The sequence below is a fragment of the Anthonomus grandis genome, chromosome 19, assembly GCF_022605725.1.
Source record: "Anthonomus grandis grandis chromosome 19, icAntGran1.3, whole genome shotgun sequence".
In the NCBI taxonomy this organism is placed as follows: Eukaryota; Metazoa; Arthropoda; class Insecta; order Coleoptera; family Curculionidae; genus Anthonomus; species Anthonomus grandis.
The window spans coordinates 8,900,336-8,927,894 of record NC_065564.1 but is presented as its reverse complement, the minus strand read 5'-3'; the positions used below and the strand labels follow the sequence as shown (position 1 = coordinate 8,927,894).

At 34.2% G+C, this 27,559-nt stretch overlaps 1 protein-coding gene across 2 annotated transcripts; it reads left to right on the top strand.

Annotated features, from left to right (window-relative positions):
* The first annotated feature begins 15,574 nt into the window (after positions 1-15,574).
* LOC126747380 (uncharacterized) lies at positions 15,575-17,715 on the top strand. Of its 2 annotated transcripts, XM_050455965.1 has the most exons (4): positions 15,575-15,920; positions 15,977-16,141; positions 16,763-16,919; positions 16,978-17,715. In XM_050455965.1, the coding sequence occupies exons 2-4, from the start codon at positions 15,996-15,998 to the stop codon at positions 17,599-17,601; spliced, it is 927 nt and encodes a 308-aa protein (XP_050311922.1). In that variant the 5' UTR covers positions 15,575-15,920; positions 15,977-15,995; the 3' UTR covers positions 17,602-17,715. The 2 variants fall into 2 exon arrangements, with proteins under 2 accessions (XP_050311922.1, XP_050311921.1); XM_050455964.1 differs by having other exon boundaries at positions 15,575-16,141.
* Positions 17,716-27,559: the final 9,844 nt, after the last annotated feature.

The window sequence follows — 27,559 nt, the reverse complement described above, 5'->3', positions numbered from 1 at the left end:
AAAAAAATAGTACAAAACGATTTATCTTTTATTGTTTTGCATGGAAGTCTTCAAATTCGTTTTTCTCAAAAATATTAAAATGTGACTTAGATCGTTCTTCCCCTGTAGTCTTCATTTGGGATCCCAAAAACAACTTTTAAGCGCAGATTAAAAGCAAATAACATCGATAGCTGTAATCGTCTGGGGCCAGATTGTTCTTTGGGCTCGAACGTCGAAACAAAAATAGTCAGTCACATAAAAAAACTGCAAAAGGCAGGCTTTGCACCCACCAGAACAGAAGTAAGAATCATGGCGTTTAATTTAGCCGAACGATTGGGGATTCCAAATAAATTTAATAAAAAAGAAAAACACATTGCTAATTCATTATCGTCTTTTTTAAAAGCTGGTCAAAAATGGTAAGAACTGTTTTTAAAGCGACCTGAAATTTCAGAATCCGAGAACACCTCAATTGCGCGAGCTTTGGGAATGTCAAGAGAAACCGTTAATAATTACTTTTCGGATCTACAGAGAAATATGACTGAACTGACAATTTTTATGATAAACCCGGTCATATATACAATACACACGAAACAGGATTACAACTGAACACTAGGGCTGGTCAGGTACACACAGAAAAATCCCGATGGATTTTTTCACATTTTGTTGTGTAAAAAAAAATGTTTAATTTTAATACACAATTGTTAGATAATATCTCACAGTCCTGTATAAAAATTCTCAGGCATTTTGTATATGTTTTAATGTGTATAATTCATACAATTATTGCATATTAAATTAATACACCATAAGTGGATATTAATTATTAAGATGATGTGTATAAATATTCCACATTTTTTTTTTTAAATCCAATGTAGTTTGGTAAAAAATCTAATAACCAAGTATATTTTTACTACAATTTTTAATTAATTTTTTATTCTGGCTTGTGTTGATTTTATTTACAATTGTGTAGAATAAAAAAGATTCTTGCTAATAGCCCTTCACAATTATTGAATTTTAAAACATATATTGTGTAGTTATAATACACAATTGTGTAAAAAGGGAGACGCGCCCGACGCCCTTGCCTTTGCCGCTAGAACTTCGTTGTTAGCGTCAATGTTGCCAGATTCAATATTAAACAGTTGTAAAGGTATGCATCAAAATTTGCAGTTGATTTAAAGTTGTTAATTGAAAATGATTTGATAGGATATTTAAAAATAAGCCCAATTAGCATAAGTTCTAATTTTATTTATTTAAATAATATCGTGATAATAACACGCGCAAGGAAAAAGGAAACGTAACTTTACGTTTCCTTTTTCGTAGTTAATCGTAGGTAAACGTAGTTTTTTAATTGGCGGTGTGTTCAACTGTTCATTCTTCAGTCCTTCAATCAACCGGCCGGCATTAATTTGTTTTAAAGTTTTTTCGTTTCGTTAAGTGTTAAAAGTGTTAAAATTGCATAAGAAAAAAATGGATATATTCGTTGAAGATAAACTTAAGGAGTGGGGTTTATTGGACCAACTCCAGGAGCATATTATTATGTACCTGTAAATAAAACCCTTAGCTTAAAACTGTATGTTGTTAATATGTAGGTATGTACCTACATAAGAATTTTCGTTGTATTTTGTTGAAAAAAGGTCTTTAGATCTAGCAGAAAATATATAGGGCGTTTTATTTAATAAAATCAACTTATTGCTATTGTTTTATTAACTTTGCAATGAGCTTTTGTTTTTTTTACAAATCTAAAAGATAATACGGAAAAAAGTATGCAACTTTTGTATAAAAAGTTTTTCTCTATCACTTACAGTACCCCTGTTTATGGGCACGCAAATATAAAAAATGACCCTGTACATAAATGTATGTGTTTATTAGCCTTATTTAAAATCCTGTTTTTACAACTAAGAATTTCCATTTTAAGTTCCTATTTGCGTTCCTAATGTGTATTTATAATACTACTACTATAGTTTTTTTGTTTTGTTGTGCAGATTATGTGTACTTTTTTAAAAGATATTTAAATAAAAACATGTTTTTTTAAAACAATTAAATTTTTTTACCCTACCTATGGAACTAAATTTTTTATAAAACATAAATGTTAGAGTGCTTGGGAAAAATAGTCTATATGGAAAAAAAGTCGTAATTTGCTTAAAATTAAATAAGTAAATTAAGTAACACGATGGGAAAAAGTGGGGCCTAACGTTTGATAAAAAGAAAATAAGTCAAATTAGGAAAATACATATTCAATCTGTATTTTTCTAATATGACTACTTTTCTTACCAAACGTTGGGCCTCACTTCTTTCCCATTTTTTACAAGACTTATTTTATTTTAATCAAATTATGACCTATCCTGTTTTTCCCAGGCGCCCTAGAATTTATTATTACACAGATTTATGACAAAATTCTCTAAAACGTATTTTACATTTTTAAACAATTTGTTTATTTTTTTTATACAAATATATTGATTATTTTAAATTTTTTTATGAATATAAATACAAAATATTGTAATAAAAAACTCCAGTTTATGTTAATTTGATATACAAACCTAAAATAAGTAACCTATACTATATTTAAATTTATAAAACAATATATAGTATTATTATACACAATTTGTAATAAAATTTAATAGTTAAAATGAAAGAAAATAAAATATATTGTTAAAACAACCTACACTAACGTGTGTATTTAAAATGCACAAATTGTGTTTTTTTCCTGTACATACCATGTTAAAAAAACACTAAGAGTTTGCTTTTTTACTGAACAATTATATTAAATAAATATAAAATATTGTCGAATTTAAGTACACAAATAGTGTACTATATATACAATAAAATAAATCAAATTGATACACAATTTGTTGATTATAGAACCACAGTTGTTTAAACACAATAGCATAGAGAAATTCTACACAAATTGATTCTGTACCATTTCCAGAATCAAATTGTATGTAAAATCTATACAATTATTGAATTTTTATTCACCTATTTTTAAGAGTGTACTAGCCGAAAAAGGATTAAAATGTGTTTCAAGCGTGAGCCCTGGAGAAAAGGGTGAGACAATTAGTGTCATGGCATATTGTAGCGCAGAAGGCACTTTTATCCCCTCATATTGTATTTTCAAAGGAAAAAATAAAAAAGAAGACTGGCATGAAGGTATGCCACCGAGTTCTAAAGTTAGAATGTCGGAAAAATCTGCTTAACGTAAGCAGATTAGCGAGATTTTTCTAGAACGGTTACGAACACATTTTCTACCAAGAAAGCCCTCGGGTTACTAATTGTAGATGGCCACACGTCCCATACGAGCAACCTGGACCTACTAGAATTTGCTGAGCAAAATGATATAATTTTGTTTTGTTTACCATCGCATACCTCACTACCTGCACCTGCAGCCTCTTGATTGCGTCTTCTTTAAATCTCTTAAAAGCAACTTCTACGCTGAATGCCGTACTGACCGACGGCATCGGTCCTCAATAGCAGATCAATGCCCATGCCGCAGCAAAAAAATTGCATTTATTTTAATTGGATTATTTTAAAGCATTGGCGTAGAATTACAAAAAAATCCGGCAACGTGCGTTTATACTGGAGCGACAGTTAACTGCGTTTGGGATTCCCATATACGTTTATTGGTTATGGTGTATATAATATTTCAGTAGTATAAACAGTTGTTTTATGCACCGTTTTATTCGTTTTAAACATTAAATAATCATGGAACTCGATACTGTTTTACCCGGGAATAGTTCTGATGACAATATTCAAATGGAGAATGAAATAGAAATTCCTTCATATCGTTTGGACAGTGATTCGGAGATTGAAGAATTAGAAACAAAAAAAAGCGTGGCGAGAGTAAGCAGTGGCTCTTTGTAAGAAAATTTGCATGTGTTAAAGAAGCGGAGGAAGTTGTTCGTGCAGAAAATACTTGGTCTATTTTAATAACACATATGACTGAAGAAGGAAAGAAAAGGTTTATCGCTGTAACAAAGTAAAACGTCGTGGCCCTCAGTGTGCGGCACAGATTTATTTACTGTTTGAAGCTACATCAAATGCTGTTTTGCTCTATCGTATAGAGGCTGCCCATAACCACGAGTCGATTGGAGTTCGTTCTGATTACGGAATAAGTCAGGAAGTTAAGACAGAAATAAACAAACTATTTGATTTACGTTTGAAGCCTAAAGCTATTTTAAAAAGTCTTAGTAAGATGGAGGGAGTAAAATTACCATCAATGAAACAATTGAACAATTATCTATCAAGTTGTAGACGTGTTAAATACGGTTCCTCAACTATAAGTCTAGGAGAACTGGAGCGATGGATATTAAATCATACACAAGTTCCCGAGGATATACACCAAGTGTTTGTACTTTCTTATTATATATTCGAGGATGAACCAATGTCCTTTCGCTTTGCATTGTCTACAAAACATTTACTGGGGTTAGCAGAACGTCATGCAAATATTATCCATGCTGATGCGACATACAAGTTGATTTGGCAAGGGTTAGACAAACAGAAAATTTCATCCGATAAACATAGACAAACGAGCGTCAGGAAGATTTTACCATGTTATTTAATAGTTTAAAAGAACAGGTTTTGTTTGTATACGGACATTCTCTACAACCGTCGGTATTAGTTTGTGATGGGGCAAAGAGCATCCAAAATGCTTTTACAGAAGTCTTTGGTCCTAAACCCATTGTGAGAATGTGTTGGGCACATGCAAAAACAAAAATGCAAACCAGGTTTAAACAAACTTGCTCAGACAACAACGCCCGAAAGAATATATTACAAGACATTGATGCTCTACAGTCGGTTACTTCTGAACATTTTACTAGCGTATCACGGCTTTTTATGAGGAAATGGAAAACCCAAACTAATTTTATTAAATACTTCAAAGAAGAGTGGTTAACTCAAAATCGCAATTGGTACCTAGGTGCTGCCCCAGGATCACCAGCCACAAACAACGCACTGGAATCGTTTAATAGAACCATAAAAGATAGCAATACATTACGCGAAAGATTTCCTTTGTCTCGTTTTTTGGTTATCGCATCGGAGATGGTTAACGAATGGTCCTGCAAAACTACAGAGGAGTCCTTTTCAATTACTCCGCTTATTAAACTTCCTGATTGGACAAAAGCATACCAATGGGCAAAATTAGACAAAAAAATAAAGGTGTTAGATGCTGACATGAAGAACAATGTCTATATAGTACCAGGAGGTCAAGTATTGGATGTTCAGGCTGAAAAACCTTGGGAAACTTTTGATGAATTCAAAGATTTTTTTTCCACTTGGAGAGTAACAATTCCCAAAGAAAAAGATGATTGGATGAATTATAGCTGCAATTGTCAATAGTTTTTTAAGATGTATATGTGCAATCATCTTCTGGGCCTAGCAATTAGATTAAAATATACAGTTCCGCCTGTAGAGGCAAAAAATATCCATATTGGACAAAAAAGAAAGCGTGGACGTCCATCAAAATCTAAACCTGCTTTGGTAATTCAGTGATGTTTTGAATTTATTGAAGTCTTATTAATAATTTGTTTAATGTTCACTCTTATTTGTTTTGTGGTTCAAATACTGTTTTAAAAATGGCATTTTTTTTTCTTTTTGTTTTATAAATAGAAGACAATAAAGAATATTTGTGATGCCTATTTTTGTTTTATTTTATGCTCACTAGCTTTTGTCATATTATAAAGTATGAAGTTCAAACAGTTTTTAGAAGCTTTATTATTTAAATAGCTATCTAGATTAGTATAAAACAGTTGACAATATTAACTTTATTAGATGCTAAGGATTAGATGCTCAGTAAGTATTTTTGTTGCTCCACCCAGTTTTTAAACGCGCTAAAAAGTATAGAAACTGATGTTCGATTAAATACTACCCCTTACTTAATGTATTATTTGTTCCATATCTAGCAGCAAATCTTTTCTTTTTAGTACATCAGTAGGCAAAGGTTATAAAATGCACTCAGATAAGAGCAATTGTGAAATCATAGACCAAGAAGAGAAAATAAAAGCCATAGCAAAGAGAAAGAGTAAATTATTTAGAATGGAGTTTAAAATAGAAAGTTTAGAGATGGACAAATGGCATCAAAGAATGGCCCATATACACTTTGATCAGGTTAGAAAAGTGCTGAGAAAAGGTAATATTGAGTTTCAGGATGAAAAGCAGCCATTTTGTAGTGAGTGTTTGTCTGGAAAACTACACAGATTGTCATTCCCAGAGAGCTATAGCAGAGCTCAAATGCCTTGTGAGCTGATACATGCAGATTTGTGTGGACGATTAGAGGTAGTTTCCGTTTTAAATTATAAACGAATTGTACATTTGGCAAACCCTAACGGTCAATATTTTGAATACTTATTGAAATAAAAACTGATATGTTCATGTTTTTGTTTTCTATCTGAACAAATTAAGATAAACAAAGATTTTTCTAATTTTCTCGAAAACGAATCGGTAATTTTTTTAAATGGAATGCTATATTTTTTATTGCATTTATGAAATATAGGTGAAATTCCAAGCAAGTTTCGTATAATGCACCTTATCTCGGTCCTCAATAGCAGATCAATGCCCATGCCGCAGCAAAAAAATTGCATTTATTTTAATTGGATTATTTTAAAGCATTGGCGTAGTATTAAGTTATATCTTAAATGAAATAAACTTAATAACATAATATATTTAGATGAAACATGGTTTTACGCATGACGTAATTAAATACCGTTGGGTTGATAATTCCACGTATTGTCTTTTGAATACATGCTCAATAGGCAAACGAGTCATTATACTTCATGAGGAAAGTATAGAAGGATTTGTTAAAAATGCGTTACTTTTGTCTGCCTAAAATATTTTTCAATCTTCAGCTGATTGCCTTGAAGATATGACTGCGGCATTATTTGAAAAATGGTTTTCTAATCAGCAAAATTATCTAACATTTATCCAAATTCAGTAATTGCTATGGCTAATGCATCTAACCATTCAAGAATGCTAAATAAAATACCAAATACTAGTTTCAAAAAACAATATACATATCATAACTTTTATGAAAATTAAGGACATTTCCGTTGACGACAAAATCCTATTCAAAAAGGGATTAAGGTCTTTCATTAAGATACAAAAAAAACGAGATTCATGTAACTGGAGAACCGCAGCATATTTTTGCACTGATCTGTGTGGATATTGGACAACTGCATCGCTAACACGGTCAATATTTTGATTAGTGCGCACATTTCGTACGATTCCAGAAGGATGAATAGTTTCAATCCCTTTCTTCAAATTTATTTATTCAAGATTTGATGAGATTGGTACTAGGTGCTTCACTGACGTTGTGAAGAGCATAACGAGCACCCAACGTAAAACTGCGATGTAGGAATGATTTAATTTATAAAAGCTATGGACATATAAAACGCACGTTGCTGGGTATCAAATCGATTTATTATTGTATCTGTCAATTCCGACATCGGACGACATCCATTGCGAAAAAGTAGGCAATTCAATATAAAAAGGTATTGTATAATAGGTAAATTTTTAAACCCACAGATAAAAATGACTTCTTATTACAAGAAAATATATTATCTTGGCTGTTAATTATCTTTAATTAAGGATATACATTTGGTTCAAACTCGCGTTACCTTGTCAAAAGAGAATCCACGTTCTTCGCATTATTTTCTAATTATCTTAGCGAATTAAATCCTTGCTTTTAGACAACTGTCTTTAAGAATAAAATTGTGAATTTATCGATACTTGTTTAAAGAGTACGTTCTTGCTTTAACGTCACAGGTGCTTTGCGTTGGGTCCCGTAGGTATAACCCCGGTGTTCGGATGTCCCTTTGTCGGAACTTTGTCCTTTGGTCGTTCCGGTCATTAGCAAGTTAGACGCGGCATTGTCAACGCGATACGACGTATAAGCGCATTTTTGTGTGTGAATTTGGTTTTTTCAACATGGACAACATGAATTTTGAAGTTGAAGTAAGTGAAGTTTTCTCTTTTTTAAAGCGGAATGCTTTGGAACACTTGTGGCCTGTGTTTGAAGGTATATTTATATTATAAATATATATGGTTTTTATTGTTTTTTTTAAATTTCTTTTTTTAAATTATACCGGTTCCTATATATGCGTGTGTATTAGGTTTAAAATACTCAGTAGGGCTATAATGCATTTTTTACTTTCTTATATGTATACCTAGATTAGTTTATAAATAAAATAAGTATGCATTGATTTTTAAAAGCTTTTGTGTAAATTATTATTGTATCTTAAACAAAATTTAGAAGCTAATATAGCTATATAGCTATTTTCACAGGGCAGTCCTGAACTAGTACGGGATTGTTTTCCTAAGTTTCGATTGGCCGATGATAAAATGCGGACATATTAAAACCAATAAAAATACAGGAAAAGAATCCCGGACAAGATCAGGACTGCTTCGCGAAAACCGCTATAAATTTTCCTAAAAGAAGAAAATATAATCTTAGCAGAAGAGAATTTTCTTACTTTAAAATTAAAATCTTGAAGGAAAGATTATGTACTTTAAATAAGATAATTATTTCGAGCTAAGAATCGTACCATTTTAGGACAAAATAAATATCCTTGGCGCAAACATTTATGTAACTAGTGTGAAAAGTAATCCTTTTTTATAAAAATATACGTTTACTTTTTTTCTCTTATATCAAAAAATATATGTATAATATACAGTGTGATCGTAATAGTAAGGAATAAATTCAATGTTTCATCATGTCATTCATCATGTTAATTTTTTCAGGATATTCTATTAAGTTATGCATAGGTGGTTAGTCTGGTTAGCAGATATTAGCTACAAGTATTAGAGTTTTGGAAATGTAAATAACTTAGAAACCATAAGCCTAGACAATAGTTATTACCTTCTGGTTTCATAAAATAATTTTAAAAACTAAGACTAGTGCAATAAGTGTTTACAAATTTTTTTATTTTTTTTTTTTTTGATGCTCATAGCATAATAGAGAGTTAGCTCATAGCATAATAGAGATTTTGCGTTGACGTTAAATATTAACGATATAATATTAGTATGTATTTTGTGAAACTTATGACTTCCATAATATAAAATAAAAGTGTGTTATTAATATTTTATCTTCTTTTCTTTTTTATATCCCCGAAAAAACCTCGTAAAAAGCGCTATAAATTTTGCTTCGATATTTAATATTGAATGCGAAAACTTATTTAAGTGAATAAAATATAAAAAGTAAAATCAAAAACAGTTTATGAAAAATGAAAACATAAGATACTTTTTAATAAAAAAATACATAATTATAAAGAGGCTTTCAATACAATAAAGATATTATATACTCGTATATACGTATTTGATGGTTGTGAACAGTCGTAATCCACAAAAAAATGTAAATTTGTGTGAAGCTGTCTAAGTACCTTTATAATTAATATTATAGTGTTTTCTGACAGGCTTAACTTAATTTTATATTTTTTTGTGAGTTATATTACGAAATTTTAAAAAGTTATCTTCCGAAACCGAAATAATAATTTTTGTAAAGTTTTTTCAAGTAAATAATTTCTTAATACAAGATATTTAATATTTGACGTAAGAACTTAATGATCTTGTATCCATTAAATTTTTAGATTTTAAGCCATTCATTTATTTCCGTTAAAGAAATGTCTTTCAGACAAAAACATTTATGTACATATGAGAAGATCACACGTTTTGAAGTTAAGATTAAGACTCTTGTACCAAAAACATAATGACCTTGGGGAGAGAAAATTTTTTTTCTTCTCTTAGACCAAATAACTAAATAATTTGCTGTTCTTACAATTAGGACATATTTACTTAATAATTCAAAATAGTAGTAGACTAAAGCTAAGGATGTGGTAAGTTTTTCCTAAGGTAATATTCATTTGGCTATATCCAAAGACATGGCGGCCTTGGTTTAAACTCATTTTACTTTATGTTAAGAGATCCTTTTTATCTGTGCCATATTGCATTTTAAATTAAACCTCATGTCCCTAACTTAAAACGTTGTATAACGTTTAAACAACTCATGTAAGCTTTACAATAATACATTTTAATAGTATCAATTCTAAGTCTGTTCAAAACCAAAAACATATTTAGAATTGATAAAAATTCCGTCAGATCAAAGCAATTGAAGTTAATTTTGTTCGTAAACTATTATAAAAAAAACTGAATTGAAACTATGAAGATAACTTTATTATATTACCCACCCGTTTCATTTTGACGGCATGCTTCTGAGGGCGGCAGAGTTCAGTATATTTTTTGCGGTCGCTTAATATTTGGTTTCTTCAAGTAAGAATAAAAGGACCATACTTGGATAAGTATTTAGCGGAGTAAATAACGGGTTAAAATATTTCAATTTTTTTTTCCGGCTTAGAACCAGATGAAACCTTTACCAAATCATTAGTTTCGTTATTGCACATACGAAATGGGTAATTACGACTTTTTTTAATGGTACCGAGTTTTTTAAAATCAGAATTTAAAAAAAAATGGTTTAATTCAAAAATGTTACCATTATACATTAAACTGCCAATATCTCCGAAACTAATTCATATAGCTAAATTTTCTTTTTTTTTTGCTTAAAGGGCATATATAAGCGCTAACAACTGCAGTAAAATAATTGCAGAAAACTTATATTCTTGGTAATAAAAAATATGAAAATTATAAAATTTATATTGTTGGTATTGAATTTTTCAGCAAGCTATAAACTTTTTTATTATGATGAATTTTGCCATACATGCTACGAATGAAATGTAAAAAAAACCATAAGAAAGTTTTTAAAAAAAGCCACAGGTTTCTATCCGAAATAGTTTTTGAAATATGAATTTTTAAAGTAACGCGTAGGCGGAAATTGCCGCGCTCTATACCGTTGCCGACCGAACGTACTTCCAACTGCCGCCATTTATTAACCATCTACGAATAATTTATAAATGAAGTTGGTGAATAATAATAACTTAAGATACAGTTACATTCGTTATAACACTCCAAGCCCTGGGATACACATATACACTTTCTAGTGTTGCAGTTTCCATAGAAACATCGAAGAACTAAAATTTTCCGTAGTTCCTTTGGGACGGGATCCTGTGTCGCAAATATTGGAGTCCATATATTAGACTCTCTCTCATTTGTCCAACCATATTTTCTTGGGTCTTCAAAATTTATATATGGTATGTGACTGTTATACCAAATTTTTAGTTAATATATGCACATAAAATAAGAAATAAATTGTAATGTGTCCATATACTCATTTATGTCCTCAGGAATGGGAAATTCTTTCCGCTTGGATTGAAATTCGCGCATTTGATTCTTTAATATTCTAGCCGCTCTGTGTAAGATATGAACTTCATTTTCTTGAAAATATGGCTCATGATGTAAATAATTTAATTCAGATTCACTCGTTGAATCTGACGTCTCCGCGGAATTATCTTGTTTCGTTGGGGATTATTTTTTTGGTGATAACAGAGTTTTATTTCCTAATTTTAATTGTTTGTTTCTAAATGCCTGAATATTCTTTTTTGATATATAGTGACCATAGCATCGTTTATGATATTTGGCATCATAAGCAAACAAATCCTCGTATCCACATAGCTTTGAAATCATAGAAATATCTTCCCGTTTTTGTGCTGCATTAATATTTTTTTCGTGCGTACCTTTTCCTGTTCCTAGAATAAAAAGTTACACGTGTAATTTACTAAAACTCATCTAAAAGGAGGATTTTAATAAATGTATGAAGTATTTTAAAAACTGCACTAGCCAACTCTAAATGGTCAAACTTGTCACATCCCATGTGATAATTAATTGATATACCACAGAGTTACAGAAAACTTTAGTGGTCGTATTACATCGCCCACCACTTTCAGTTAAAAGTTAATTTAAATTCATTTAATCAATGTAATAAAAACCAAACTTGTCACTGCTATTAGTTAAAAGATGTTGCATACGGCGGAAAATATTTATAAATTTATCCAATTTTAACCTTTTGCACCCACTAAGAGTTAATTTAAAAAATTACTTTTATGTATATTTTTCTCAACTTTTTAATATAAAAAACTTTTCGTAGGTATAATTAAAATTTTATACTAACCTGTTTGTACGGATGTTAATTTTTCTTTATTTTTAGTGCCTGATTTGCCACATTTTAAACACATTCTTCGTATATCAAACGTACTACCCCTGCGAGTGGCGGTGCTTGTACTTGGCTGTGTGTCGTCGGTTTGGTCAAATTGTTTACATAATTGTTTACTTGTAAATTATTTTCTGCAAGATACATGGTACACAACTGTCAAAGTGCCGTTTAACATTTGCTCCTTTTTCTCCAAAATATTACGGCTAATAGGGTCATTTCTTTTCTGAGCAAAGTTTATTATCATACGTAGACCTTTTTGTGTTGTTTTTTTTACAATACAATCATCACTGTTCAATGATTGTTCACATAAGAGGCACTTCATTGTTGCTATTGTTCATATGAAACAGAAACAAACAGATCAACAAAACTCTCATAAAACATAAACACACACCAACGCAATAAAAACGTGTTTTAACGCACAAAAATCAAGAGCGTTACGACACAGCTTTTTAGTGGTTATGATATGATCAGAGACAACCAAATTTAAAGATTTGAGACAAAAAATAAATAAAGAAGTTTTAAAGAGAAAAAAGTTTTAAAGAGACAACCAGAGAAAAACAAATTTGATTATCTCTGATATGATGAGTCACGCGTCTCCCGCGAACGTCGGCGACTTTTGTTTGATTCGCTAATCTGGCACAACTTTGCAGGTGGATTTCTCGCAATCTAGCTAATATATCCGATTGCAGTTACTTTTAAAAACTTCGTAACAGTTTTGTCTACCTTTTATTCGCAGATTGTATGGAAAAATGTTTTCAAATAAAAAAGTTTCTCGCTTGCTCAAAAATTCATTGCAGAAAATATAATTTTAATGATTTCTAAATGTTATATTAATAAAAAGAAACGTTTTTTGGATTTATTTTATCGCAGTTTTCAGCGCTTATGTATTCTCATTAAAACAAAAAAAAAGATCTTTTGAATATGTTAAAAAGTTCCAGAGATATTAAAAGGTTAAGGTTAAAAAGCACTTTTTTTTAATTCCTGCCTTTTTGCAATATTCTCCATTTTATAAAACTCGGTACCACTAAAAAAAGTCGTAAATGCCCATTTCCTATGTACAATAACCTAATTAATGATTTGGTAAAGGTTTCATCTGGTTCTAAGCCGATTTTATTTTTTTTAAGAAGGGAGCTACTTTTATTGTCTTTTTTACTCCGCTAATTCCCAGGAAGATGGATAGGACGAAGAGGGCAAATAGAGTGGTCGGCCAGGTCACCAGATCTAAATCCCTGCGACTATTTTCTATGGGGGTACCTGAAAAGTAAAGTTTATATTGAGAAGCCAAACAACGTAGAAGATTTGAAAAATAGAATTAGATATGAAATTAGACGTATATCACCCGAAATAATTGATAGTGTTTTACATGAGTTTGTAAACCGTCTTGCTTTCTGCTAAGAAGTAAATGGGGATCAATTTGAACACTTGATACATTAATAAGAGTTTTCACAGTTTATAACATTTTATCTTAATTTGTAAATAGAAGTATGTACTTACTTGCTTTCTTGTTACTTAAATGTAAATATTTCTGAAACAGTTGAGTTTTAAGATAAGGTGTATTATATGAAACTTGCTTGGAATTTCACCTATATTTCATAAATGCAATAAAAAAAATTTAAAGTTTTCGAGAAAATTAGAAAAAACTTTGTTTATCTTAATTTGTTCAGATAGAAAACAAAAACATGAAAATATCAGTTTTTATTTCAATAAGTGTTCAAAATGTTGCCCGTTAGAGTTTGCCAAATGTACAATTCGTTTATAATTTAAAACGGAAACTACCTCTTATGGTCCACACAAATCTACATGTATCAGCTCACAAGGCATTTGAGCTCTGCAATAGCTTTCTGGGAATGACAATCTGTGTAGTTTTTCAGACAAACACTCACTACAAAATAGCTGCTTTTCATCCTGAAACTCAATATTACCTTTTCTCAGCACTTTTCTAACCTGATCAAAGTGTATATGAGCCATTCTTTGATGCCATTTGTCCTTCTCTAAACTTTCTATTTTAAACTCCATTCTAAATAATTTACTCTTTCTCTTTGCTATGGCTTTTATTTTCCCTTCTTGGTCCATGATTTCACACTTGCTCTTATCTGAGTGCATTTAATAGCCTTTGTCTAGTGATGTACTCAAAGAGAAAAGATTTACTGCTAGATCTGGAACAAATAATACATTAAGTAAGTCAGTTCTTACCTAACTGCTTCCATTGAAATCCAAAACTTGCACTTTTCCCACTCCTTTTACTTCTGCAAAGTTACCATCACCAACTCTTACTTTTCTTGTTACCAGCAAAGTTTTCATTACTGTAAACTGGTCTTTGTCATAGCACATATGCTCGGTTGCGCCACTGTTCATCCACCAACCATGTTCAACATCCTCTGATCCAATTATCGCCATAATGTCCACACCACATTCCGATATTAGTGACCTCTGGTTGTCCTTATCATGAGTAGCATCCGCATGCCTTTGCTTCTTAAACCAACATTTCTTCATTAAGTGCCCTGGCTTCTTACAAAAGTTACAGGTTCGTTGAGGGCAATTTCTTTTAAAATGATTTCCACCACACTGAAAGAATTTAATAGGTACCTGAGCTACCTCCTGTACCAGCCTTATTTCTGAACTTTGACACATTGGAACCTACTGATAAAGCCTGCGCCTTTTCTGTCCCCTTACTTCTTTCCTCTTCCAGCATCAACCTCGACAATAGATCTGTCAGGGTCTGTTTATCTTCAGGAGTAGATTCCCAAGCAGACACAAAATACTTCAAGGTTTTGTCAATGACCATTTTGTCACTAATTTCTTCGCCCACCGATTTTAATGTGCCGTTTATTTCTTCTAATTGGGAAATAAAATCTGCCACCTTTCCTCTAGAGCAAAAAATCTTTGCGTTAATAGATGTACACTGACCTGTGACTGATACTCATAGACTTTCTTAAGTTTTGCCTACATTTCTGCTGAGGATTTGCATGTTAAAATATGATTTCCGACCCTCTCATCCAGCCTGGAAACTATATTCTCTTGAGCTTTGGCGTCTTTGTTATCCCACTCTTGAGTGTTTCCTGGAGGCATTGGCCTCTCTGTGGTGCCATCCACAGCCATATATAATATAATACAATAAATACCTATATAAAAATGGAGGAAGACAATCTGTGACTAACTTTCTTGACGTTGTCAGGGGAAAAATGGAATTGAACAACCCAGACGAACGGTAGGCATACAAAAATTTATTAAAAAGCTTCAAAAAGAGGCTGGTAAAGCCAAGCAGAGCTTGCAGAGCTTCTATTTAGGCATTGAGCAGACTTAAAACTTGAAACAACGAAAATGGGAAGATTTTTACCAAAGAAATCGTACTGAATGAGTTATCAAATCTCAATGATAGAGTGACTGAGTATCCAGAAATAGAGGAGGGAACTACGAAATTTCTATTCACAACCAACTTTCTTGCCTTGTAAGAAGTAGGAGGAGATCAAAGAGAAAATCCCGCGAAACTCTTACCGAAGACTTTTTAGATTTTTAGACTTTGATCTTTAAGACGACATTTATATGATACTGCCATATTCGTCACTTATTACGAAAAAAAAATACTACTACCCCTCTGTAAAACTCTTAACAACTGATATTTATCTACAATCCGTATGTAAGAATCATGCGAAAATTTCACGGATTTGAACAAAAAAGCCCATCATAATAAACGCAGAACATACACGAAACAATGCCGTTTTCTTAAGCGAACCATATCATTTTAAATGGCCATTTTTTTTCACCGTAATTAGAAACGATTTATACATGGGGTTTGGTTTCTATTTTCCATTAGTTGCCCCTCAGGTGTTAACGCGGGCAGTTCGGCCTTCTGGCTCATTTTGTAGGTGCATTAATACTTTTTCCTAATTTTTCATTTTTTACTTAATCTTCTCGTAGATACGAAAATTTAAAAAAAATGTTTGGTGCAAGGGTGTTTATTCTAAAAGCTGCCCTCGTATGGATTATTATTAGCGTCGTATTAGTGGAAAGTGCCAGGCATAAGAAAGACGTTCATCACATGATTATTTTGAATGAGGAGGTCAGACCATCGAAGAGTCACAGGTAATTTTTGAATTTAAACGACACAAGAAAAACAAAGTTGAATAAGTTGTAACTAATTATCACCGTTGGTTGGTTGAACAATATTTCCAATCAGCATTTTCAATTTTTTGGTTATTCATCTTCAAAGTGGTCCATTATCTCTCTTTGTTTCGTCTCAAGATCTTCTGTAAGTTCGGTTCTAGGTTACAACAGACCTTTTTAATAGAACCCGTTTATCTTTTTTACTATTAGGTTTAGGGTCTTAACACCAAACTAAGAGTACAAAAGCAAATCCGTATCTACTAAGTGAAAGTTATTTCATGACTCTAGCTTATCAGGATTCAAAGATGTTAGGAAAAGAATTCAGGTAGGTGCACCAAGAGCTCGAAGACGTAAGTCAAATTTCAAACTCCTCTAATTACTAAACAGTCTCTTCTATTAAAAAGCTTAATATGGGTTCTGGTAGATACTAAGAAGCTCTTCAACTTTGGTGCTAGTATGAAAATGAAACAGCAAATCAATAGCTACCAAATGAAGGCATTTCATGATCCTGACCCATCAGGATCAAAAGATATTGGGAAAAGAGTCACTAAGAGATTCATATAATGTTAAACAAAATTCAAATTTGTGTAATTTTTTTAGGCATAAACACTCCTCCCATAGCTCCCGGTCTAAACGCAGACCGAGCAAAAAAACCACCAGAAAACCACCGGTTTCCAGCCATTCTTCTGAAGAATCCAGCTTCGAAATAACCGAAGAAAATGAAGATAGCAACGAGTCTTCTCATGTATACACCAAAGTAAGTCCTGTTTAATTAAATCTTTAGACGAATTTCACTAATAAAATTACTGTTCCAGCAAAAACCCCATCATCGCAAACCATCCTCGTCACGTCACAGCAAACGCCCTCACAAACACCAGTATAAAAAGACCAGTCATAAGTCACACCGTAACGAACATCACCAATCGCACCATTGGGCACCAATGAGTTCCAAAGAACTCTTCGGATCTCCCCCACCATCTTTCTCAAATGGATTTCCAACTGGTGCCCTCCAGTATCCGTATCAGCAGATGGTGCCCATGGAAATAACCACTCCCTTTACCATGCCAAGTAACTTTATCAACTTTGGCAGTACTCTTTATCCTCCATTGGAATTAAATCAGTTTGCACCAAATGCTGGACAGATGTCTCCAATGATCGGTGCAGTGGAGACTTACAAACCGTTCGATTACTCTGTTCTGAAGCAGAACAACAGAGTGAGACCGACGCAGAAGTACGTTGAAGAGGAAGTGAATCAGAGTAAAGGGGTGACTGATGATCAGAGTGCTGCTGCTAGTAACGGGGGTGCAGCTTTTGCTATTATGGTTGATAATCCTAATCATGAGCCTAAAGAAAAGAGAAAGGAAGAGACGAGAGTTAAAGATGGCAGCACCAAAAAGGAGAGGGGTGCTGTGAGGCTCAGGATCAAGAAGAAGCAGTAATGGCTTATGGTTATTTTAGTTATTATTGTTATATTTGATTTAGGATAAGTAGTAGGAAAGAGTTTCTAGGTTAGGATTCGTTGGCTCAAGTTATTTATTTTTATTCGTTTTAATTATTTATGTTAAATTCTATAGCTATAGAAAATATTTTTTAATGTTAAGGATTTCCTATAATATAATTTAGGTATAAGGGATGAAAAAAAACCCCAAACTTGACCGTAATAAAATGTGATCTAAAACAGATGCCTAAATGTAGCGTTGGTTCTTTATCTTTTCTTACAGCTTTCGTTTTTTTGTATTTTGTGACGTTTAGGAAAAACCTTTGCAGAACCATAAACATCTGGGGGAATAAGGGTTTTTTTAGCAAGAGACGCATCTGCGATACCTCCTTAAATTTAGTCGTTTTATAGCTTTTGTCAAGAGCAGTTATTTTGTAGAGCTTTATTTTGTAAATTCACAACTTGTTTTTTTTTTCTGATTTAATATTTCTTTGCGGACGATAGCACACTTATTTCCACATTTAAGTCCGCCATACCAACGACAGCCGCAAGTTCTCAGAATCTTAGGCAGCAACAAGTAGCTTCAACCAACAACGATATTAGAGCAATCTTGGAGTGGGGCGATAACAATTTGGTCAATTTTAACGCTAAAAAAACACAGGCTGCAGTATTTATGATGAAGACTAACCTTGGTGGCCCGGAGCTGGTTATGGCAGGGAAATGAAATCATCTTTATATCTTCTAGGAGTCGAGGTCACCAACAGCGTGTCCTGGCATGACCACAAAGTGGACAGTGTCGCCAGGGCGGCTTCCAAAAAACTCGGAGTGCTTTTCAAAACGAAAAAACTGTATACACCAGAACAGCTGCTGACTCTTTTTAAGGCTCAAATACGCCCTTCCCTCGAGTATTGCTCGCATGTCTGGAGCTCTGCACCCAAGCATAGTTTAAACCTGCTGGATTCTATACAGAAGAGAGCTATTCGTCTTATCGACAAACCAGAACTGATAAAGTCTGGATAGTCTGGAGCACAGGAGAAAGGTGGCTGATCTCTGTTTATTCTACCGTTATTATCACGGTAAGTGCTCCTCTGAGCTGGCAGGCCTGATTCCACTCAGGGTTGTTGCGGCAAAAAAGACGCGTCTAGCAGTTGCGGCTCATCAACATCGAGTCCACCTGCCTACCCCAAGGACGTCGTTGTATCGGGGCTCATACACTTGGAGAACATCTTCTTTGTGCAACGGACTTCCACTTTCCTTTCTTCGCGCAAGCACCACTCCAAAAGTGACATAGGACTTTCCTCTTGTGCTTGTGTTTACCATAAAAAAAAAAATGTTAACACGATAGATGGCCTCAATACAGTACACATTATGGGATCTATACAGTGCGTTACTTCTCACAATGCAGTTTTATGCGATCAAAACATCTCACGTTTGACAAAATTACCATCAGCGCAGATTGTGGGCGAATTCGGTTCTGTTTCACTTTAATTTTTTAATAAAAAAGAAAATTTAGGATTGAAAACAATTAAAATTGCCGATATTGAAGAAATACGCCCACTTTCAAAAGAAATATTACCTTCTAGTCCAGATTTACTTTGGCTTTATGGCAAGTGGTCGAAAATGGAACTTTCAGGTTGGAACGGCTTCATGGAGCAGGCAACGGCGGATAAATCTTTTTTGCAATCAAAGGTAGTATGCCTTCCATTTATCAATTTTCCGCCTAGTTAGCATGACACAATACTTACAGCCCTTTTATTGGCAGTTGAAGAATGTAAGAAGACCGATCAAAAAACCTGCTTTGTCACCTTTGACCAGCCACTGTACGCAAAAGCTCAAGAAATTGCTGTGAACCATCCCAAACTCATAAATGTCATCGTAAGACTTGGAGGTTTTCATCTTTTGATGTCCTTCCTGGGATCTGTTGGCTATATTATGGCTGGAAGTGGATTGAAAGATCTTTTTTGTCAGATTTATGCTGATAATAGTGTATATGCACGTGCAATTCGTGCACTTATTTTATGTCATCTTGCTTTGACACATACAATTCTTGACACCCTCGAATTTACTAATGATGACGACAATGCGATTATGAATTAGTTGATTGGCCATTTAGATAAATCAGTTATTCTGAGGTCGGACGAGGATGAGGCATTTAAAGTTGTTGCTTCAAAGTTTAAAGAGATGCTTACCAAATTCAAAAACTATGGCCCCACAGCTAAATTATGGACTCAGTATTTTGAGATAGTAACTTTATTGAAGCTGAGCGAATGGGAAACTGGCAACTACATCTTTTCATTTTCATTATGCTAAATTTGCTCATTTATATTTGTAAGACATGTTAAATTTAGAAGAAAAAATGGATCCTAGTGAATGCCAAAAATTTACGACTGAAGGCTATTTTACGATTAGACGATCGGATAAGTTTTGGTCTGGAATTTAGTCTGACATGACCATTGAACAAACTTTGATGAGGATGATGCATAGCAACGGGGGCCTTACTCGTGGTCGTGGTATTAGTGACAGCGTACTAGCTTTGTGGACTTTAGGAATGATTTCCTTGCACAATGTTTGTGACGGAATTGAAGAATATTGTGACGTTCATCTAGAGACATCTGAGCAACACGTCGATGCTAGGACTTCACGTGTTACTAGGGACAATGAAGAATTAAAAAAAACGTGTGAAAATTTCGAGGCAACTAAATTCAAACGCAAGGATAAAATTACTCCATTAATAGCGGTTAATAGTAGCATAAAAGTCGGCGAGGAAACAGTTCCTATAAACCCACTAATATTATTCCAGAGAATGTGAATTACGAAGAAATCTGACGACGAGTTGAAGAATTACCTTAAATTTGAGCTTTCTCCATTTCCTCTGTCACTTTTCTCAGAAGACGGAATGCGTAAAGGTACGAAATCATCGTTATATTCTGCATTTACGCAATGTACCGAAAGTGTCTATCTCGGACATAACAAAATCAATGTTGTGGATGGAGGATATCTGTTACACAAAGTTCTATGGTATCGTAATGATTCTTTCAAGTCAATATGAAAAAAATATATTTAGAATGTAAAAAATCACTATGGTTCCAATGCAGTCGTTGTTTCTGATGGATATCCGGAAGGTCGCCAAAAAAGTACAAAAACAGCAGAACGACTACGCCGCCGCCGATCAAAGAGGCAAACAATTGTATTTTTGACGAATCAATGTTGGTTCAAGTTTCGCAAGAACGATTTTTAGGCAATGAAAGCAACAAACTTCGCCTGATTTCGATGTTGACAAAAAAATTTAAATAAACTACTATTACAGTTAAGCAGGCTGAAGAAGTTGCTGATGTTATGATTGTGAATACAGCAACAGTGAATCAATATTAAATTGATGCAGTTTTCATCATCGGAGAAGACGTGGATCTTTTAGTTCTACTAATAGCGTTAATGTCGCCACATCTAGACAACATTTACTTTTGCAAATCTGGGAGAGGTAAAGATCCTGAAAGAGTGTACTCTGCAAAGGGCTTACAACAAAAAGAGGCAGCTGAGAACATTCTCTTCCTTCATGCGTTTAGTGGCTGTGACACAACATCGTCCCTTTTTAACCAAGGAAAACTGAAATTTTTATCAATTATTCAAGAATACTCCAAACTCACTGGCATCATTGATATCTTTAAACAACATGACGCCATACCAGCATGTATTGAGGAAAGAGGAGCACAGTTTCTTGTCGCTTTGTATGGCGGTGACATGGAAAAAGAGACCCTAAAAGAACTTCGATACAAATTTTTTGTAAGATCATCCACAAAAAATAGATTTAATCTTGCCTCTCTCCCACTAACTAGGAACGCCGCACGGTATCATTCATTTAGAACATACCATCAAGTTCAACAATGGTATGGAATCCAAAAAAAAGGCAGACAACTGGGGATGGAAACCTGGTGCAAATGGTTTTTCTCCCGTAACTATGAAAGAGGAATCAGCTCCAGAAATATTATTAAAAATTATTTCATGTCATTGTAAAAAAGGGTGCGGAGGAGCATGTAGCTGCAAAAAAGCTGGACTGAATTGCTCTATTATGTGTAGATTCTGTAATGGTCAGACATGCGACAATGCCACAGAGGTTCTCATCGACAGCGAGGACGAGGATGAGAAACTATTATCAATTGAGAACCCAATTATCCAAAGAACTGGTAATGACTTAGATGACGAAATTCAGGATGAAGACATAAATTAACCGTGATCATCTAAAAGAGAAACTGAAACGTAAATGAAAAGTGAAATATGTGGAGTAGGCCTACAGGGGACACCACGGTAAAAAAAAACGCGCCGATTAGCTTTACCTCATGGTGGTGTGGAAATAAGCTTTCAGTTTGCATTGCAAACTGAGTATTGTTTCAATTTCGTGAGAGATATGTAATTAAATGTGACATTTTACTATCAACGATAGCGAAACAATATCACCTCTTTTAACAAGGGTAACAAAATTACTGAAATAGCTAAAAACATATTTTTTAAAACTAAAAAATGGTTGTTTGAAGTATTTTTTAAAGAACTTCATGTTTGTGTCCGTGTAAATCTTTGTATATTAGAGGTATAAAAAAAGTGTAAATACATAAAATGTGGGAAATTTTTCTTTAATTTTGTTTATGTCATACTTTGTCGTAAAATTAACCATTACGGACATAATGCAAAAAAACTTTTTTTTTTGTATGTGTAATCCAAGATGGCGACGCGCGCGGTCTTCCCACAAGGTCGAAATTTTGTATTTTTGGTCACAGTCTACCCGTAACTAACATATTCCAAAATAACTTCTACCCCACCTTTTGCAAGGTAAAAAGCCCTACTGCCTGGACTATTAAGCAAATTCTTTATTATGGCTAGCATAGATAATAAAGATTTTAACTTCGTTAAGCTCAACGAAACCAATTACACTCTATGGAAATTTGGTGTAAACTTAGCTCTGGGATCAGCTGGTCTTTTGGGTTATATCGAAGGTACAGAAACAGAGACGGACAAAGAGACAAAAGCAACCGACTGGAATAAGTGGAGCACTAACTCATTAAAAGCAATGAGTATATTGGTGGGCTCTATTGAGATGCGTTTGCATACGTGTCTTATCAATTGCACGACTCCAGTAGAAGTTTGGCAAAAACTAAAGGAACAATTTGGAGAAGTCGGCGATGATGAGAAGCAAAGTGCGTGGCAAAAATTCTACGACTTTCGTATTGTCGATGGTGTCCAAATTGCGCAACAACTGGAAGTGTTTGAGTGCATCTGCAAGCAGCTTGCTGATTCATGTGAAAAACCATCTGAAACAGCAAAACAATCAAAGCTTTTGTGTAGTTTGCCACCTAGATTTTCAATATCTTGTATGGCATGGGAGTGCACGCCATCAGTGGATCGAAAAACGGATGTGCTAATAAGCCGGCTAATTCTTGAAGACAAGCGTCTTTGTGATACTGAGTCAAGTGTGGCATCTCTAGCCTTGCAGCCACAGGCCCTGAGTTTAAATAAAGGTAATCAGCAGCAAAGCAAACAAAATTTTGACAACAAAAAGCGAATCGCAAATTTAAAAAAACGAACGAATTGCGCGATTTGCAAGCAGAAAGGCCACTGGGCACGAGAGTGTCCGAACAAAAAGTACCGAGGTGAACACACGCAGAAAGAAGCTTCGTCATATAATGCCGAGGCATACATCAGCGATGTCAGCGTTTTTTATTCAAAAACTGTCTCGAGTGATGAAGATCTGTGGTTAGCAGACTCTGGAGCTAGCATGCACATGACATACAAGAGGGAATTTTTTAAAGACCTTAGCGCAGTAAGTGATTTTGTGAAAATTGCTGATGATAAAGTCTTGCCTGCAAGTGGCAAAGGTACGGTTATGATTCGCGAGAAAGTAAATGGAAAAACTGTGTTACGAGAACTGCAAAACGTTTTGTTAGTGCCGGTACTTCGAAGAAATTTGTTTTCGATCGCGACTATCAACGATAAGAAGTTTTCGTTTCATGCGTCTGAAACGCAATGTGAAGTGCGCGACAAAAATGGTAAGCTTACTTCGCGTAGCGAAAGACATCGTGGACTTTTTAAAATGAACTTTCAAGTTGAAGTACCTATAGTAAAGTGCAATGTGGCCGAGTCAAAGCGTAATATGCTAAAGCTTTGGCATGAAAGGCTTGGTCATGTTAATATTCGTGCCGTGGTAAGAACAAGTAAGCCGTTCGAGTTCGCAGATCGTGATTTTGGTAATGAAATAGACGATTTCTTTTCTGAAACATGTGTACTTGGTAAGCAAACCCGTAAGCCACATCCCACAGCAAATAAATACCGGTGCATCTTTAATCCTGGAGAGAAAATTCACACAGGATGTGTGCGGGCCAATTAATGTCGAATCTCCTCGAGGTTCGCGTTATTTTTTGCTTTTCAAAGATGAGTGTACACATGATCGAAAAATATACTTTTTGCGGCATAAGTCAGAACTATTTGAAAAATTCAAAGATTTCAAGAATTTCGTAGAGACACAAACTGGCAATAAGGTTAAAGTTCTGAAATCGGATAATGGGCGTGAATATACCTCTGAACAGTTTCAAAGGTATACAAAAGATCATGGAATAATTCACGAATTTTCGTCACCATACATTCACGAGCAAAATGGTCGCGCCGAGCGTGAAATGCGAACCATAGTGGAAAGCGCGAGAACGATGCTGATTAATAGTGAAGTGGACGTCGAACTTTAGCCAGAAGCAATTAGTACTGCTCGCTATTTGCTGAACAGAGTGTTATTAAATCAAGAACAAACGTCAACTACATATGAAAATTTTTTTAAGCGGAAGCCAGATATTAAGCATCTGCGGGTATTTGGTATAGACGCATACCTAAATGTGCCTAAAGAAAAACGTCGTAAGCTAGACCCGAAAAGCAAAAAACTCATCTTCATAGGCAACGAAGGTGAATCAAAAAATTACAGGCTTTGGGACAAAGAAATGCGCAAAAACCATGTGAGCAGCGATGTCGATTTTCACGAAATAGAAGCAGTAGTGAAAAAGGAAGCAAATTATCACACACTTGATTTTGGTCTTTAAGAAGAGCCCAACGCTCAACCAGCTGATCAGATTGCCAACTATCAGCAAGCGGTTAAAGCAGCAGAACCGAATCAACAAGCGCTTGAAGACGAAGACGAAGATCAGCAGCAGCAAGCCGTTGACGAACCACAACAGCAAGGTCCACTGTTACGCAACAGAGAACAACTTCGTCCCATTGAACGCTATGCATACCTGTTGCGTTTTCTGTTGAGACTGTCCCGGTGACCTATGGTGAGGCAGTCTCGGGCCCAAATGCGGAAAAGTGGCTAAAAGCAGTGGGAGAAGAGAAACATGCGCTGCTGGAAAGCGATACGTGGATTTCTGTGCCTTTGACTAAAGGGAAGCGTGCGATTGGCAGCAAATGGGTGTTTGCCATCAAGACAAATTCATATAATAATAGCAGCAGATTTAAAGCCCGACTTGTAGCAAAGGGTTTTTCTCAGCAAGAAGGCATCGACTATTTCGAAAGCTTTGCACCCGTGGTTCGTTATGAGTCGATAAGGATACTTCTTTCGATAGCGGCGTACGAAGATCTTGAGATAATTAAGTTTGACGTAAGAACGGCGTTTCTTTACGGGACTTTAAAGGAAGAAGTTTATCTGCGTCCACCTGAAGGCTACACTGAAGATGATAACACTGTCTACAAGCTGCAAAAGAGCTTATATGGACTAAAGCAGTCACCGCGCTGCTGGAACGAGGAATTTGTGTTGTTTTTGCGTCAGTTTAACTTTACAAATATTAATAGCGAAAAGTGTGTTTTTGTAGGGGAGATTGACAATTTTAAAGTGTATTAAGACGACGGTTTAGTGATGTGTAAAAGTAAAAACGCGATTGACAATGTTTTAACTTATTTAAAAAGCAAGTTTAAAATAACGGTCGATCAAGCAAATGAGTTCGTCGACATGGAAATCAAACGCGATCATGAGAAACATTTAATTAAGATTAGCCAGTCTCATTATATTGACAAAATTTGCAAAAAGTTTTTCATTTTCATTTTCATTGCAATTTCAATCATAAATTGCTTTCTCCAGACAGTAGAACGCGATCACTAAGTCTTTTCATCGTTACAACTCCATTTTGGAGGACCTTTGAAGATACTTTAATGGACTAACACTACATTCTTTCCTCATTTTACTTCTCTGCTTTTTATTCCTATAAGACCAGCAACCCTAATAAAAAGACCTGGTTGGCACACCAAAAGCTCCATGACAAAAGTCCTGCAATTCCTAAACTATTGCTTCTATTAACAAGTTTTATATCAGCTTTGATGGATACTAAGAAGTTTTACAACTTTGCTTTTTACATCAATTTTCCTAGAGCCAATGCTAAAAAGATATGGCTATTTTCAATTCAGACAGATGTCTTTCATAAAACTTGTTTATCTCGTTTGTTACTGTACTAAGGGCCTTAAAATATATTATAAAACTGTAAAAGAAAAATTGTATCTATCAAATGAACCTTATTTTATGATCCTAGCTCAGCAAAATCAAAAGATATTGCAAAAAGAATCCAGGCTGGCGCACCAAGAGCTCCAAGGCCCTTGGGTAGAATTCAAATTCCTGTAACTTCTAAACCATTTTTCCTATCGAGAAGTTTTAGACTGTTTTCGGTAGATAGTAAGAAGTAGTAAAACTTTAGTAACTAGAGCAATTTTCCAAGGACTAATATTAAAAAAGATATCGCTAGTTTTCAGCTCAGACTGAGCTTACGATAGATAACTTGATTAAAGTCGTTGATCTCATTTGCTATTGGGTTTACGAATTTAATATCTAGTATTAAAGTGAAACAGAAGAATAGTATGTATTAAATAAACCTTTTGTAATATTCTTAACTTATCAGGTTCAAAGGATATTTGGAAAATGAATCCAGGCTGATGCACCAAGAGCTCCAAGACGTTAGGTAGAATTAAAACACTTATAATTTCTAAACCATTCGTCTCAAAAATAAGTTTCTTAGCACCTTTGGTAGATACTAAAAAGTTCTTTAATTTTGTATCCTATAGGAATTTTCTTAAAACAAATATTAAAAAAGATATTACTATTTTTCTATTCAGTTCCAGCCTACGATAGACCACTTTCTTAGAAGTCGTTTATCTCCTTTTTTATTGCGTTTAGGGTCTTAACACAAAAGACAAAAGTGAAACAGCAAATCAGTATCTACCCAGTGAAGGTTATTTGACGATCCTAACTTAACAGAATCAAAAGATATTAGGAAAAGAATCCAGGTTGGCGCACCAAAAGCTCCTTGACGTTAGATAAAATTTAAACTCTTGTAATTCCTAAACTGTTAGCCCTATCATGAAGTTTTATAGCAGTTCTGGTAGATATTAAGAACAAGTACAATATTGAATTTTACAGGAATTCTTGTTAAACAAAAAAAGATATGGCTATGTTTCTGTTCAGTCCCAGCTTACAATAGACCACCTTAATATAACTCGTTTACGTTCTTTGGTATTGGATTTAGAGTCCTAACACCATTATTAAATTTCTTAAAATAAAAGAGACGTGGAAAGAACTGGATGAAAACGTGAAAATGTATGCTTGATGGTGTTTGAGAAGAATCATTAGGTAAAGATAAACAGACTTTTTATCAATTATCAATGAAAAGACGTAAAAAATAATTTCCAGTAATGACAAAAGAATTGTACAACTACGGCTAAAGAACTATTGAAAGATTATTCAGAAGATAAGGGCTCGGATTGAGAAGAAGAAACCTTGGGAGACTGAGAAGACGAATAAGGTGGTAGAAAAAGAAACTAGGCAACTTTGAATGACGAATATCTTTGATATTCCTCTATCAGCCTTGAATGGAAATTTGTGATAGGCACCTGCGTTATTCCAGGAATAACAAACAATGGAAATAAGAAAATGGAAGAAAAGGAAGAGAGAA

What these genes read in the sequence shown, in the direction of transcription:
- LOC126747380 (XM_050455965.1), top strand. Translation starts at nt 15,996, where the DNA reads ATGTTTGGTGCAAGGGTGTTTATTCTAAAAGCTGCCCTCGTATGGATT. An exon ending in AGACCATCGAAGAGTCACAG is followed by an intron (nt 16,142 to 16,762) that starts GTAATTTTTGAA and finishes TAATTTTTTTAG; the next exon opens with GCATAAACACTCCTCCCATA. An exon ending in CTTCTCATGTATACACCAAA is followed by an intron (nt 16,920 to 16,977) that starts GTAAGTCCTGTT and finishes TTACTGTTCCAG; the next exon opens with CAAAAACCCCATCATCGCAA.